Consider the following 16,177-nt stretch of genomic DNA (forward strand, 5'->3'; position numbering starts at 1 on the left):
CAGACTGTGTGTGGGACCACGGTCCTAATTATAAACAGACTCCGCTGGGCCACCCAGGCTGCACTGAGCAGGCCACCAAAAGATAGCTGCCCAGGCCAGGGCCTCTAGGATGTGGGGTAGGCAGGACAAAGGCCTCTAGGTGAGGCTCAGCCACATGGCATTTCACTTTCTCCACATATCCACTTGTTCATTCATTGATTCATCCTAGAAGCTGTTGTATGACAGATGCTTCTTTGTACTGTGGATTCTGAGGTAGACACCATTGTCCTGCCCATATAGAGCCACAATCCCCAATATAGTAGCTATGAGCTATGAGCCATGGGAAGCCACTGAGCATTTCAAGTGTGGCTTTTCTGAATTGAGATTTACTCAGTGTAAAATATACCCTAGATTCTAGACATTCCCCCCAAAAAAAGTGTAAATTATTACTTAATTGAGTATACATTGAAGTAACATGTTGGATATATTTGGTTAAAGAAAATATGTTATTAAATTTCACCAGTTTTTTACATTTCTTAACGGGTTAATTAGAAAAATTTTAGCCACATTTGTGATTTGCTTTGTATTTTAGATGGCGCTGTTCTATCGATTTGCAATGGAGAGCAGAGGCTGATGTGTAACTGACAAGCCTGGGGTAGGGTCGCCATCACTAGCTGACTGAGGTGTGAAGGGAGAAGTGCCTGGGCCAGACTGATAGGCTGGGGGTGAGAGCAAATGCTTGGAAGAGCTCACATCCAAGTCAACAGCTGCAAGACCAATCCAAGATAGCTCAGGACCAGGGCACTCCAGGAAGGGACCCAGTGTATATAGAGACACAGTGCAGAGCGCCCAGTGAACTTCAGATAAGTTGTAAATGGTGGGCATGAGAGTGCATTAAGAGGTGAAGAAAAGCAATAAAGCTAGAAAAAGCAGTTACCAGCCCCAGAAACATGTGGTCCAGTGCTGTTCAGCAGAATTTTAATGTGAGCCACATGCAAAGTTTTAAATTTTCTGGTTTCTAGCCATGTTTTAAAAACTACAAACAGGGCCGGGCGCGGTGGCTCACGCCTGTAATCCCAGCATTTTGGGGCACCGAGGCAGGCAGATCATGAGTTTAGGAGATTGAGACCATCCTGGCCAACATGGTGAAACCCTGTCTCTACTAAAAATACAAAAATTAGCCAGGTGTCGTGGCGTGCGCCTGTAGTCCCAGCTACTTGGGGAGACTCAGGCAAGAGAATCGCTTGAACCCAGGAGGTGGAAGTTGCAGCCGATACCATGCCACTGCACTCCAGGCTGGCGACAGAGCGAAACCCCGTCTCAAAAGGAAAAAAACTCAAACGATTTTAATAATTCCTATTTCAATATGAAATAAATGTCAACAGTTCTTACTGAGATAGTTTGCCTCTTCATTATGATGATGAAGTCTGTGAAGTCTGGTGTGAGTTTTATACTGACAGCACTTTGGCAGTTTTTACTAGCCAAATTTCAAATGCTCACTTGCCACATTGACTAGTGGCTACAGTATTAGGCAATGTCGATCTATCTACTAGACGATTCCCTTTAATACAGCGGGGAAAGGTTTTAAGCAGAAGAGTACTTAAAAAAAAAAAAAAACACCTCTGACAGTTGCAATGGAGAAGACAAGTTTGCCATGTGCTACCAAGCTTTCTGGAAGTCATCACCACCACCTTCTGGGCACTGTCACCCCTGCCAGGGTGCCTCCACTTATAAATGGTAATTTGGGAGCAATGTCTCTTTTTGCAGACTTTGCTTTGCCAGGGTGTTATTTGAGAGCAGTTTGGGGTGTCGATAACAGAGCCTTGTCAAGGGGAAGCTGCCCTCTCAATTCCCCCCTGATTCTCACCACCATTCAGATGGGCAGCCAGAGGCAAGACCCTTGGAGTTTTTAATCATTGGGCGTCTCATGTGTGAAACCGTGTTGCTTAACTCAGCTAATTATTGTGATGCTTAACTCAGCTTATCATCGGGTTTCTCATCTGTGAAACTAATGCAAACACTCAGCTAACAGGCTTGGTGTGTGGATAAAAGGAAGCAACTTATGCAAAGTGCTTCACACGGTGGCCTAAGAAAGAATTAATCAGATATAGTATCATTTTTTTCCTTCAACGTTGTCATCAGAAAGGCTCTTTTTTCCATCTCCAAGAGCAGCCTAAGAAGAGGATAGAAATGCAAACAGCGTGACTAGGGGGTCAGGCTAATTAAATGGCCTCTTGGAAATACTTGTAATCCTTTATCCATCTTTTCCATAAGGGACTTCAAGGAGTCAGTTCATTTCAGAAAGAAATATCCAAAAACCATGCAGATTAGATGCTGCCCTGCAGGGGGCCTTTTCTCCTGGCATCACAATCAGCTTTAACTGGTGAGAAAACAGCTTTTCCACTTCCCTGGGCTCTGTCTTATTGGAGAGGCAGCTTAAAAGTTGTTCCTAGTCTCCAAGGCGTTTTCAGATGCTAATGACTTGCCAGGGTGACAAATAACTGAGTGCTGGGGGGCCATGACGTACCTACCGTGTTCCTCTGCCTTTGAGAGCCCAACGAGGCAGTACGGACTGGGCAGAATTGGGAAAGAGCTTTGGTTTTGAAATGTGGCAGCCCTGAGTTTCAACCACAATTCTGTCACAAATAACTACATCATCTTGGGACAAATTGCTTGTGTTTTTGAGCATCAAGGTACTCATCTGTAAAATGGGTATATATTTTGGAAAGTAAGAATTATGCACGTAAGATTAGAATCTATTAGCTATCTATTACTGCATTTACCTTGCAAAACAGAGGCACTTAGGATCTCCCAGTTTCTGTGAGTGAGCAATCTGGGCATGGCTTCACTGGTTCATTTGATTCTCACAAGGCTGCAATCATGGGAAAGGGGTCCTGATCCAGACCCAAGAGGGGGCTCTTGGGTCTCACACAAGAAAGAATTCAGGGCAACTCCACAGTGCAAAGCAAAACAAGTTTGTTAAGAAAGTAAAGAAGTGAAACCATAGCTACTCCATAGACAGAGAAGGGCATTCCTGAAAGAAAGAGGGGAACACGTTCACCCTAGGTGCGATGCTTGTTAATATGTAGGATAAAAAAAGAGACATGTGCTCCGCTACAAGGGTTTGTAATAAAGAATTTTTTTTTGAGACGGAGTCTCGCTCTCACCCAGGCTGGAGTGCAGTGGCACAGTCTCGGCTCACTGCAACGTCCACCTCCCGGGTTCAAGCAATTCTGCCTCAGCCTCCTGAGCAGCTGGGACTATAGGCATATTTTAGTAGAGACGGGTTTTCACCGTGTTGTCCAGGCTGGTCCTGAACTTCTGAGCTCAGGCAATCCACCTGCCTCGCCTTCCAAAGTGCTAGGATTACAGGCGTGAGCCTCGGCACCCAGCAAGGATTAATTTTCTTGATTACTGTATTTTGCAAGAATATATATATATATATTTAGACAGTCTCACTCTGTCGCACAAGCTGGAGTACAGTGGTGCAATCTCAGCCCACTGCAACCTCCACCTCTTGGGTTCAAGCAATTCTCCTGCCTCCACCTCCCAAGTAGCTGGGATTACAGTTGTACACCACCACATCCAGCTAATTTTTGTATTTTTAGAAGAGACAGGATTTCACCATGTTGGTCAGGCTAGTCTCGAACTCGTGACCTCAAGTGATCTGCCCACCTTGGCCTCCCAAAGTGCTGGGATTACAGGCGTGAGCCACTGTGTCCAGTCTGATATTATCTTCACAGCAAAATTAGGAATGCTACTGCTAAAGATATCAAGATATTGGGACATTCCCAAGTCTGGGTCTGTTGAGTAAACACTATGAATCTGTTCTCTTAACCATAAACATCTAGAGGCCAGGAATACCTAACTTCCTCGGAATGCAGCCCAGCAAGTCCCAGCCTCATTTCCTAGCCCTCACTCAGAATAGATTTGCTCTGCTTCAAATGTCTCTGACAAAGGTATGAGCCAGGGCTGTGGTATCAACTGGGCAGGGTCTGCTTCCAAGCTCTGTCAGTGGTCGTCAGCAGGATTCAGTTCCTCAGGGGCATTTGGACTGAGGGTATCTGTTCCTCATTGACTGTTCGCTGGAGTCTGCCCTCAATTTCTTGCCATGTGGACCTCTCCGTAGGGCAGCTCACAACATAGCAGTTCAAGTCATCAGAACAAGGAAGTATCAATAGTCAGAGGAAGAGGGACTGCAAGATGGAAGTCATGGTCCGTATCACTGATATACAATCACTTCTGCTCTATTCTGTTGCTTAGAAGCAAGTCACTAGGCTCAGCCTACATTCAGAGTAAGGGAATGAGGACCAGGCAGGGGGAGTTACTGACGACCATTTTAGAAGCTGTCTACTACAATATATGAAGATTCTCAGTGAGTAGCGGCTGTTATTATGAACAAATGCGAAAGCCCTTTTAAAAGCAGTGTTCACAGCCAGGCACAGTGGCTCACGCCTGTAATCCCAGCACTTTGGGAGGTCAAGGTGAGTGGATCACAAGTTCAGGAGTTTGAGACAAGCCTGGCCAATATGGTGAAACCCATCTCTAAAAAAAATACAAAAAAAAAATTAGCCGGGTTTGGTGGTATGCGCCTTTAGTTCCAGCTACTTGGGAGGCTGAGGCAGGAGAATCACTTGAACCTGGTAAACGGCGGTTGCGGTGAGCCAAAATTGTGCCACTGCACTCCAGCCTGGGCAATAAGAGCAAGACTTTGTCTCGAAAAAAAAAAAAAAAGAAAAAAAGAAAAAGAAAAGCAGTGTTCACTACAGAAATAAAAGCAATGTACTGGATTATGTAGTAGGGCCAAGAAATTTAACAATCATATGACATTATCAGTCAGAGATCAAGGCTGGGCGCTGTGCCTCATGCCTGTAATCTCAGCACTTATGGGAGGCCAAGTGGGGAGGATCACTTGAGGCCAAGAGCTCATGAGCAGCCTGGGCAACAGGGCAAAACCACATCTCTACTCAAAAAAAAAAAAAGGAAAAATCAAATTAGCTGAGCTCATGGTGACGCTTGTCTGTAATCCCAGCTACTCGGGAGGCTGAGGTGAGAGGATGGCTTGAGCCCAGGAGGTCAAACCTGCAGTCATCTGGGATTGTCCCCTGTACTCCAGCCAAGGCAACAGATCATCCTTGTCCCCCTCAAAAATGGGTTGATTGTGACCATTGCCAAGTTATCCAAAGACTGCATTTAAAAATGCTTTTAATTTAAATACTGATTTGATAACGTGTTACCAAACACTAAAGCTAGAAGGCATCCATTTCTTCTACATAATGCTTTATCATGCATCCATATCCCATCCTAGTTATGTTAGCATATGTGTATTTTTACGGAAACATAGATTAAAATATTTTAACTATCATGTCAGTTCTCGTTTAGCCGTATTACAATATTTAATCGTGCTGTGTGGCCTCTGTAATTAGCTCTAGGTATCTTTATATCCTTTAACTGCCACGTATGGTTTCCTTTCAGCAGATAAATGTGAGAGCCATTGTTTACTTACCCATCCTCTTAACTCTGGGACATGTAAGTTGCTTCGGTGTTTTGCCATAAAAGCAATACTGTACTTGTGTTATCTTTTGTGTAGTAAGTTTTTTTCCTCCTAATTTGAATTATGTCTTTAGGATAAAGTTCCAGAAAAGCAATTAGAATGCAAACATTTTAAAGGCTGTGTCAAGTTGTTATCCAACTGAGAAGCCTTTGATTTTCATACACGCAAACACTGCTCTGTCAGTCAGCCACAGGGTGAGTTCCTCAAAGGCAGGCACTATCTTGCTTTTTAATTTTGTTTGACCATAGTGTCTGGCCTAGAAGCAACATTTTAATGAATATTTGTGGACTGAATGTGTGAGCACACATACTTAAAAACTTGAGACTTCAGAAAAAATATTTAGGCTAGATCTATTAAAACTTTTTTTCTTTTCATTTTTTTTTCTTTGTCGAGACAGAGTCTTGCTCCGTCACCAAGCTGGAGTGCAATGGCACGATCTTGGCTCACTGCAATCTCCACCTCCCCACTTCAAGCAATTCTCCTGCTTCGGCCTCCCGAGTAGCTGGGGCTACAGGCGTGTGCCACCATGCCCAGCTAATTTTTTTTGTGCTTTTAGTAGAGACAGGGTTTCACCATGTTGGCCAGGATGGTCTTAATCTCTTGACCTTGTGATCTGCCCGCCTCGGCCTCACAAAGGGCTAGGATTACAGGCGTAAGCCACCACACCTAGCTTTTTTTTTTTTTCTTAATTAAGCGATGTGGAATTTCCATTTAGGTCTCACTGAGATGTGGAGCATGGGCCTGGGCCAAGTGCCCAGCTGCATGTTGCCCTTTCTGGATTTGATTTAACTCTCATGCCTCCCCAACCCCACCTCAACAGCTGGAATTCCACATGGCAATAGAATGAGATCCTCAAAATACAAATTGGATTCTGCAGCACCCTTGCTACTTCAGAGGATCCCAGGAGCCACCTGTTGGCCTGGCAAGGCCCCTAACATTTGAAAGGCAACAGTAGGCCCTCTTTTCTGGGGAGAATTCTAGAGCGTTCGGGGAAAATGCCGCTGAGGCAGAGACAACATCTCCCAGTAACCAGAATCATGAGAATTTTCCTCAGTGCAGTTCAGCCTTGGGTAATGGGTCCACTTAGCCCAAATGTGCATCAGAATTGAATAACACCGAAGTAAGCAGGGCACAAATGACCTTCAGAAAGTATTTGTATTGGTCAAAATGTAATCTGACCAATGCACCCTGCCACCCTGCAGCATGAAACTCCCAGAACTCCAGAGAACCTTCCCCCCCGCCTTTTAGAGAAATGTGTATCTACTTCTTTCAAGAGCTGTCACCCTCATTTTATCGACCCAGAAGATGTTTGCACAAGATCAGAGTGTGTGAATGGCACAGCCAGAATTTATTTGCACCCTACCGTCCAACATCGCCCTCTAGCCTCTAAGCTTGAGCCGCAGCGCCCTCTGATGGTCACTCGACAGTTTGCGTTGTCCAAGCCCCCTTTTTTACCTGGGCAACATCTCACCTAACCAGCACCTGTTTGTTACCTTGTCTCGCAGGTCAAAGAGGCCATGCAGCGGATCCATGACCGAGGGAACATTGGCAAGTTAATTCTGGATGTAGAAAAGACTCCAACTCCACTGGTGAGTGAAAAGCAAGAGGAGACTGTTCAGTTCCACATGAGAGATGCACCACGGGTTAATCACGTGCAGCACAGGGCGGGTAGAAGGAAGTACAAGTAGCTTGTGGGCTAGTGGAGGGGACCGGGGGTAATCAAATGATTTCACACATGAGGGATTAACCGCAAACTGAGATGAACGCTGAAAAGGAAAGGCCAGTGCTTCAGTGAGAGGATATCAAGCAATCTGAAGGCACAGGTATTTGATTTCCATGAAAGCATCATTTCTATGCTTTCATAGAAACGATAGACCTGTCTATTATAGCTACTAGCTGTTGGGAGAAATTCCTGGAAAATTTCAATGTCACATTCATGTTCCTAACAGAATGATGCCAGCAGCCTCTGAGATGCTCCCTGATGGTTCCATTGAGTTTTTTTTTTGTTGTTTTGTTTTGTTTTTTTTTGAGATGGAGTCTCACTCTGTCGCCCAGGCTCGAGGGCAGTGGCATGATCTCAACTCACTGCAACCTCTGCCTCCCGGCTTCAAGTGATCCTCCTGCCTCAGCCTCCCAAGTAGCTGGAATTACAGGCACGCACCACCATACCGAGCTAATTTTTGTATTTTTAGTAGAGACAGAGTTTCACCATGTTGGCCAGGCTGGTCTCAAACTGCTGACCTCAAGTGATCCACGCACCTCAGCCTCCCAAAGTGCTGGGATGACAGGTGTGAGCCACCGCGCCTGACCCTCCTGAAGGCTTTTATCCCTGGGACCGAAAGAAACAAAAAGATGGTAGAGAGTGGATATTCGGAGCAACCATGTGGTAGAAGAGAGGCCGTGGCCCATCTAGGCAAAGAGTAGACTTGAAGGAGAGGGAGTGTGTAGTCAGGTTAAATGGAAGACGTGGAGATGCAGGAGGGGTCCAGTGAGGTCATTTTAGGGTTAGCACTTGAAGGAAGAGGAAACAACACAAGGTCCAGGCTCAGGAGGATGTGTCCCTGTCCGCTCAGCAGCTGTTGGAGGCGGGGTCGGAGGCACCTGCAGAGGAGCTTTCTCCTACTGCAATGACCACCCTGTCTCAAAAAAAAAAAAAATGTCTCACTCTGTTGCCCAGGCTGGAGTGCAGTGGTGTGATCTCGGCTCACTGCAACCTTCACGTCCCAGGTTCAAGTGATTCTCCTGCCTCCCCATCCCAAGTAGCTGGGATTACAGGTGCACACCACCACACCTGGCTAAATTTTGTATTTTTAGAAGAGATGGGGTTTCACCTTATTGGCCAGGTTGGTCTTGAAATCTTGACCCCAAGTTATCTGCCCACGTCAGCCTTCCAAAGTACTAGGATTATAGGCATCAGCCACCGTGCCTGGCCATGACCACTCTCAGCCCTCCCTCAGCCTTGAATCTGCCAAGCCAGCATGCTGCAGGACACACCGCTCCTCTAGAATAGTCTGGGCTACAAGGCATGTGGGCAGCACCCAGGCAGGGGAAGTCGATTGTTATTGGCAGCTCCAGAAGCGAATTTCCTGGGAAGCCCTAAGAGTGGAGTCTCTCCTGCTCAGAGCCTCCTCTTGATGAGGCTGGGCGAAAGCAAAGTCGGAACTCATCCTGCGATGGGTCATGGGGTCGGAGGAGGGCAGAACTGCTGCCTCCACACCCCACAGTACCAGAGGGCAGCCCTGCCCCAGTCCTGGCCATCTGACCAGTGCCCTAGAGAACACGGGTGGCCTTTCCTGAAGGCTCCTGACCTCTGCTGCCCTTACATCTGTGGCTACATCACCTCAGTGTCTCCCTTTCCACTGCTGCAGAACAGAACTAACAATAATTACTACTATTGTTACTTCTTCATAGGCTCATTGAGAAGATTAAAAGGACCAGTGTCTGTGAGCAAATTGGCATATTGGTGACTATGCATTATAATAGACTACTAAGGGACATGTGCAGTTCTTCCCCTCCCATAGTTGGTTAGTTCTACGTTATCCTAAAAGCACTTACTGCACAGGTACCTAGTTGTAGGGAAGAAAACTGCAGAGACCTGGTCCTCTCCTGTGGTGTCTACAGTTTGGCAGGGGCAGATGGACACTGGTCCATGGGCCATTCATATAAATGGGAGACTGTAACTCTTGATCAGTGCTACATAGAAGAGGTATCTGGGCCACGAAAGCTCACAATAGGGAGATTGTTCCACTTAGGGACCTTTGGAAAGGCTTCCTCAAGGAAGTAGGATCAGCTCTAAAGGAAAAGTAGGCATGGACTGGGCTGATGGAGTGGAGGGATGACATTCCAGGGTGAAGGCATTGCACATGCGTGGTCGAGGGGAAAAGCCCAGCTTCAGGTGAGAGAACACGGGGTGGGCTGAAATTCAAGGGCCAAATTCTTGTTTGTCAGAATAAGCCGTGATGCAGGTGGGGACTCCAGTTTGGGAGACCCAGGACCCAACCTAGATCTAGGAGCTTAGAACAGAAAAGAAATCTGAGGCACAGCTCTTGCAGGGGGACGTTAATGAACAGAACTAATTTGTTCGGAGCCTCTCTCGTGCTCAGCCCTTTGCTAGACTCTTTAGAGATATTACTCCGTGTTCTTTCACCTGGTTCTTATAACAACTTTATAAGGCAGGTGGATTTACCGCCACTGTAATGACGGAGGAAAGGAAAGCCCAGAGAGGCAATCCTAACTATGCCAGGTACCAGTGATCAACAAAAGAAAAGGAGCCAGGCAAAATCCCTCTGCTCCCAGAACCTGTATTCCAGTGGGGGAACAGAGACCTAAAAGTAGATAAATACACCTTTGTTCTGGTTGTTGTATCTGCTCTTCCTAAGTGACAGCATCAGTACTTCAACCCTGGTGGCTCAGTGCAGCTGATGTTCTCAATACCCCTCCCATCTCCCCTTGGCAGTCGGGTCCCCTGCATTCCAGGGGCTTCCTTTGGTGGGCACCTGCCCCCCGACTGCCTCAGAGCTAACTCTGGTCACCAGAGCATGCTTTATTTGCATAGAACCTGCGTGAGATACTGAGAGATAACTCCCCTCCCCTGAGAACAGACCTTAGCCATAGCGAGGTTTCCTCATCCCTCAGAAGGGCAGACTCTAAGATGTGCCCCATAGGGTCTCTCAGAGGTCCCCAGCAGGACTCGGTCCCACTGCCAACACAGGAACCAGCTTACCTACATGCCCTGCCTTGGATTCTTCCCCTTTTCCGTCTCATTTCTTCACTCCCCTGTTAGTGCTTCCTGGGATCATCTCCTAAATTCCAGATACTTACATTCAAATCTTTATCTTAGCACCGTCTCTTAGGGAGCCTGTCGTGTGACGGCTAATCCCACACTGCCTTCCAAGGAAACAAGCAACCCCGGCTCCCAGCCCCCAAGAAGTCCTCCCATGGGACTTCCTCAGATGCTCAGAGATGACGGGGCCGGGTTGCACAGCCCTCACTAACATCCTCTTTTGAATGACAGATGGCCAATGACAGCACAGAGACCAGTGAAGCAGGGGAAGAGGAAGAGGACCACGAGGGAGACAGCGAGAACAAGGAGCGGATGCCCTTTATCCAGTAACCCAGGAACCCAGATGGGAGAATGTGAAAGATGGTTTGGAAGAAGAGGACCCGGCTGAGCAAACTCTTCTGTGCCCCAGTGAACAAATGCTGTAGTCCAGTGCGTGTCGTGTTTGTCTGCAGTCAGCTGAGCTAAAAAGCTGTTGATCACTGTTGTTTTTTGAAATTAAGTGCCAATCCCATTCCATGCAGTATTATGTCCCTGTATCTGCGTATTACACACTCCCCTCTCCCCTGTATCAAAACCGTCTGTCTGTGGGTTCTTCTTGACAGTTCTAGAACAGCCTTGCAAATTAATACAAGCCCCGGGCTCTATGCCTAAGAGACCAGACACGGGGAACGACAAGTTTGAATGGAAAGGTGTTATCACAGAGCCCTGTCTAGCTCCTAGAACTCTTCAGGCCAATGACACTTTTTCGCTGCCGGCCACCCTTGCCTCTGATGAGAACACTTGCCAATTTGGCCGGCAGAAAGAGAGTAGGCCAGGAGATGTTTTCATGCACCCACAAATTTAGAAACTCTCCTACTAGTGCTTTTTCTCTCTCCATTTAAGAGACAACTATGATCAAAAGTTTGAGCCATTCTCTTCTATCCCACTTCAGTGTTTGACCCTTCCACTGGTTCTTATCCATAAACACAGGGAGGCAGGTATAGATTTTTTTTACAGTAGACAGTGCGTCAACAGCATGAGTTTGAGGCCCTGCCATGGAGATTTCTCCTCCAAAACACATCTCATCAGCAGGATTCTTCCTGCTCCATATTTATTTTAAGAAAACTCACCACATACGAGACGCATTCAGAAGTCGTTCCTGAGAATCGCTGGTGTTTGCACACTTGCCACCTGCATTACCAATTCTGCGATTTTCAATCGCTGGTGGAAAGTGACCACTCTGACCGTGGATCCCCCAAGGAAGAGTTCCCTTGCAGACCACAGGTAGAAAAATCAATGAGTATCTCCTTCCGTGCCAAAGCATGTGCCAAAATGAAACCAACTCTAGTGATACAAAAGGTGTATATTCAGCATCTGGTGCCAGATGTACAGTTCCTCCCCTCCCATATATAAACCTCCGGTGCAGAATCTTCAGTGCCCTTGCTCCTGGGGAACCAAGGACCAAGCCACCTGCTTACACACCTTGTTCAGGTTTTCAGCTCCTAAGTAACCCCACTCCCATGACATTTGACTGTGCTTGAGCGATGAATATACTTACCCTTGAGAAAGAGAAGGAATCCCAATGTCTCCCCCAGTGGACCTCCTCATTCCCTCCTTCCAGTCCTTTTGGCTAAAATGGTTAACTCTCTCACTCACAGACCAATCTGAAAATACTAGGAGCTCATGGTATTGGTACCCCATCCTTCTTTGTGTTCTGAAAAATATCAAAGGGCTTTCACGTTGCCCAGTTTCTCCACCAACAAGCCTTAGGGTGGACCCAACCCTTTCCCCGGTGGTAGGAATGAATGCATCTTAGCAATTACCTGTCTGATTTCCAAAGTCCCTTTGTAGCAAATGTCACCTCATTCATCATGTCCTTTTTTCCTATCCTAAGCTTATGATGACTTATGTATGCCAAATATTTATCTGAAGAGTTTCTCCTCATTGTGAATGTGTGTATAAAATATGAAGACCAGAAAGGGTGCTGTCATCTGAGGAACCAAGTGATGTGAGTATCCCAAAAGAGGACACCAACATCATCTTTCCTTCCTACTCCAGGACTCACCAATATTCCAGTTCTGGGCCATTCAGAGAGATAATGGGGCGTTTATTCCCCTATTACCTTTGCTAAGTGCTATGTTATTGGTCATTTCTCCCGTAACCATGCTGAAAAGGGAGTCCCCTAAGGAGAACTGTCATCCAAGTGGCATTCCTGGTAAGTTGGGCTGAAGTGGGATTTTCCAGAGCTGAAGAAGTAAAGAGCCATTGGCCATATTAGGGCTGTCCTTCCCCAGAAAAGTGGGAACTCAGCTACACTCAGAATTCACACCTCCTTCGTTATGTGCAGAGGAGAGGTATAAAAAGGCATCCCCCCCAAATCGGTTTGGTTTGGGTCTGTTCAACTAGCAAAGTTAATCCAGTAATCACAAATTATGCCAGGTGGTTAAAGAAAACCCATTCCTCTCAATACAGAATGAGAAAACTAGAGTTTGACCACTAAGACCAATTTCTGCCATGAAGAATGGGGGGACACAAGTTAATTGTTCAACGTGCTCTCATTTTAAGCACCTTCTTCCCTGTCTCTTGATTGTCATTTCTGAAGGAAGTGTACAGAATGTCTCAGTCTGCCTTAAAGGAACTGTGAAGGCTTCTCTGTAATTTAAGCTTGATTGAAGTGAACTGAAACATTGTCTAATGTCTTCGTGGCTTTAGAGCTTTTGTTATATTGTGCCTACAAAGCAAATTATGTTTACACAAAAATATAAAGTATTCAGCATAGCCAAACCTTGCCTGGCATCTGTTATTCCACATACATCATTGCTGGATAAGCAGTCGCACTGTTTAATATGTAAAGAATGGGGAACTGAAAAAGGAAAAGTTAAAAACCTGGTCGGATCATCTCCAGATGAGAAACTAAAGACCTCATAAAGAAAACAGAAGGTAAGAGGAGAAAATCCTTTAAAACCAATTCAGTTTCCCTCCAGCTAGAAAGTAAAACCATTAGGTAAAAGAAAAGAATAAAACTATTGAAAACATCCTATGGGCCAGGCACGGTGGCTCACACCTGTAGTCCCACCACTTTGGAAAGCCAACTCCGGTGGATCACTTGAGGTCAAGAGTTTGAGACCAGCCTGGCCAACACGGTGTAACCCCATCTTTACCAAAAATACAAAAAGTATCTGGGTGTGGTGGCACACACCTGTAATCCCAGCTACTCAGGAGGCTGAGGCAGGAGAATCACTTGAACCCAAAAGGCAGAGCTTGTAGTGAATCAAGATCACACCACTGCACTCCAGCCTGGGCAACGGAACGAGACTCTGTCTCAACAAAACAAAGCAAAACAAAACCATAAAAACTATCTTGTGATCAGGATGACAGTGATGATACAGATAACAATAAGTACAGGACAACAATAATGCCAAACAGTCATAAGGCAACCTGCCATGTGTTGCTAAGAACTGTCCACTTATTAATTCACATGCCCTCCGCACAGCTCCAAGAGGTAAGGTCTATCACGTCCACATACAGGTGACAAGATTGAAATACGGGGAGCTTGTGCCCTTGCCTAAGATCACATGCTAGTAAGTGACAGAGCTAGAACTCACCAATTTCAAAGCATTCTCTTGCCTCCAGAATGCATTCTCGCCACCACCTGATCATGCTACCCTGAACCTCAAATAAGGGTAAAATACAATGCATTTCAAATTAGCGATCCCTTGTTCACCTCAAACCCATTAGGGATTCGGTTTTCTCTGATTTCAAGGATATGCTTGTAAATTTGTCTTGCTTGGTAGCAAATAATATGCATGTCCAGAAGTATATTTATTTTTCCAGTCTCCCATGCACATGTTTGGTGACATACTGATTTTGAAACCCACAGGTCTCATCAATAGTTTTCCTTTTCATGACCTAAAATCCTCCAGGTCACCAAAGAGATACACAAAACTAAATATCCAAAAGCTAGGGTTTCACAAAAGCACAGTTCATGGCTGGGGAGGGTGTATTGTGTTTTGCCGTATTTCTCAGCAGAAAGCCAACAAAACAGTCAAGTCTATGTCAATAAAACACCACGTATATAAACTAGAATTGAGAAAGTAGGAAGTCACGCTGTCAGTGAAGTTCTTAGGAAGTCACACACTGCTAAGTTTCTTGTTTTTTGCTTTTGTTTTGTTTTGAGATTGGGTCTTGCTCTGTTGTCCAAGCTGGAGTACAGGGTCACAATCACACCTCACTGCAACCTCCAGGGTTCAAGCAGTCCTCCCACCTTAGCCTCTGAAGAAGCTGAGACCACAGACACATGCCACCATACCCAGCTAGCTTTTTGCTTTACTATTTTTATTTTTATTTTTGAGACAGAGTTTCGCTCTTGTTACCCAAGTTGGAGTGCAAGGGTGCTGTCTCAGCTCACTGCAACCTCCGCTTCCCAGGTTCAAGCAATTCTCCTACCTCAGCCTCCCAAGTAGCTGGGATCACAGGCATATGCCACCACACCAGACTAATTTTTTTGTAATTTTTGTAGAGATGGGCTTTCTCTATGTTGGTCAGGCTGGTCTCAAACTCCCGACCTGAGGTGATCCGCCTGCCTCAGCCTCCCAAAGTGCTGGAATTACAGGCATGAGCCACCATACCCAGCCGCTTTTTCATTTTTTGTAAAGACGGGTCTCCCTATGTTACCCAGGCTGGTCTCATACTCCTAGGCTCAAGCGATCCTCCCACCTTCATCTCCCAAAGTGCTGGGATTACAGGCATGAGCCACTGCATTCGACCCGTGTGTGTGTGTGTGTGTGTGTGTGTGTGTGTGTGTGTGTGTGTGTGTGTTTTGAGACCAAATCTCACTGTCACCCAGGCTGGAGCCCAGTGGTATAATCTTGGCTTACTGCAACCTTCATCTCCTAGGTTCAAGCAACTCTCCTGCCTCAGTCTCCCGTGTAGCTGGGATTACAGGGGCACACCACCATGCCTGGCTAATTGTTATATTTTTAGTAGAGACAGGGTTTCACCATGTTGGCCAGGCTGGTCCAGAACTCCTGACCTAAAGTGATACACCTACCTTGGCCTCTCAAAGTGCTGTATACTCTTAGTTAATGCTCGTGTTCTCCGTATGAATCCCACGGCTGCACCCAGCTAGTGCTGGTGCACTGTCACATTTAACAATGGCTCAGCCACTAACACTAGAATCTAAACTAAATCCACATCCTCACTTATAAATGGAAATGGGAAAGAGGTCTACTAGGAGTTGGAAGTTTTTTGTTTTTTGGTTTTTATTTATTTTTTTTGAGACAAGATCTCACTGTCACCCAGGCTGGAGTGTAGTGGCGTGATCTCCACTCACTGCAGCCTCCACCTCCCAGGCTCGAGCAATCCCTCTCACCTTAGCTTCTCCAGTAGCTAGGATTACAGGTGTGTGCCCCCACACCCAGCTAACTAATTTTTTGGAGAGAAAGCGTCTTGCTATATAGCCCAGGCTGCTCTGGGACTCCTGAGCTCAAGCAATTCTCCCACCTTAGCCTCCCAAAGTGCTGGGATTACAAATGTGAGCCACCCTGCCCAACCCAAATTAATTTTTAAAAAGTTTGAAGGAGGTTAGGGTATAGTAACATTTCAAAAGGCATTTGGGGCATAGGAAACATTTGTGTATGAGCAAGGAGGAGAAAAATTTTAGGAGCAGAGAATACAACAGTTATTCTCTGCTTTAATACAAGATTGAGGGGAAGAAATGGAGCAGGAGACGGGCACCATGGGAAGTCAGCACCAGGTCTGGGAGCCGTTGAGTGCCAAGCTGGTCCTCTTCAATGTTAAGGAGAGGAACAAGGCCATGCAATGAATGGTATGATGTAAAAGCTTGGGAGGCGATTTCTGAGGGTAGGTGCTGGGTTTCATGG

The 16,177-nt window shown here is 46.1% G+C and overlaps 1 protein-coding gene across 1 annotated transcript in view; it reads left to right on the top strand.

Annotated features, from left to right (window-relative positions):
- Positions 1–13,079, top strand: part of VAT1L (vesicle amine transport 1 like) — a 171,420-nt gene extending 158,341 nt beyond the window's left edge. The window contains exons 8-9 of the mRNA XM_012437497.3: positions 7,039–7,122; positions 10,548–13,079. Coding sequence (XP_012292920.1) covers positions 7,039–7,122; positions 10,548–10,646 — 183 coding nt within the window. The 3' untranslated portion in view covers positions 10,647–13,079. The remainder of the gene's footprint in view (positions 1–7,038; positions 7,123–10,547) is intronic.
- The last annotated feature ends 3,098 nt before the right edge of the window (positions 13,080–16,177 follow it).

This window comes from Aotus nancymaae, unplaced genomic scaffold (genome assembly GCF_030222135.1).
Source record: "Aotus nancymaae isolate 86718 unplaced genomic scaffold, 86718_ANA_hifiasm-v0.15.2.pri h1tg000030l, whole genome shotgun sequence".
NCBI classification, from domain to species: domain Eukaryota; kingdom Metazoa; phylum Chordata; class Mammalia; order Primates; family Aotidae; genus Aotus; species Aotus nancymaae.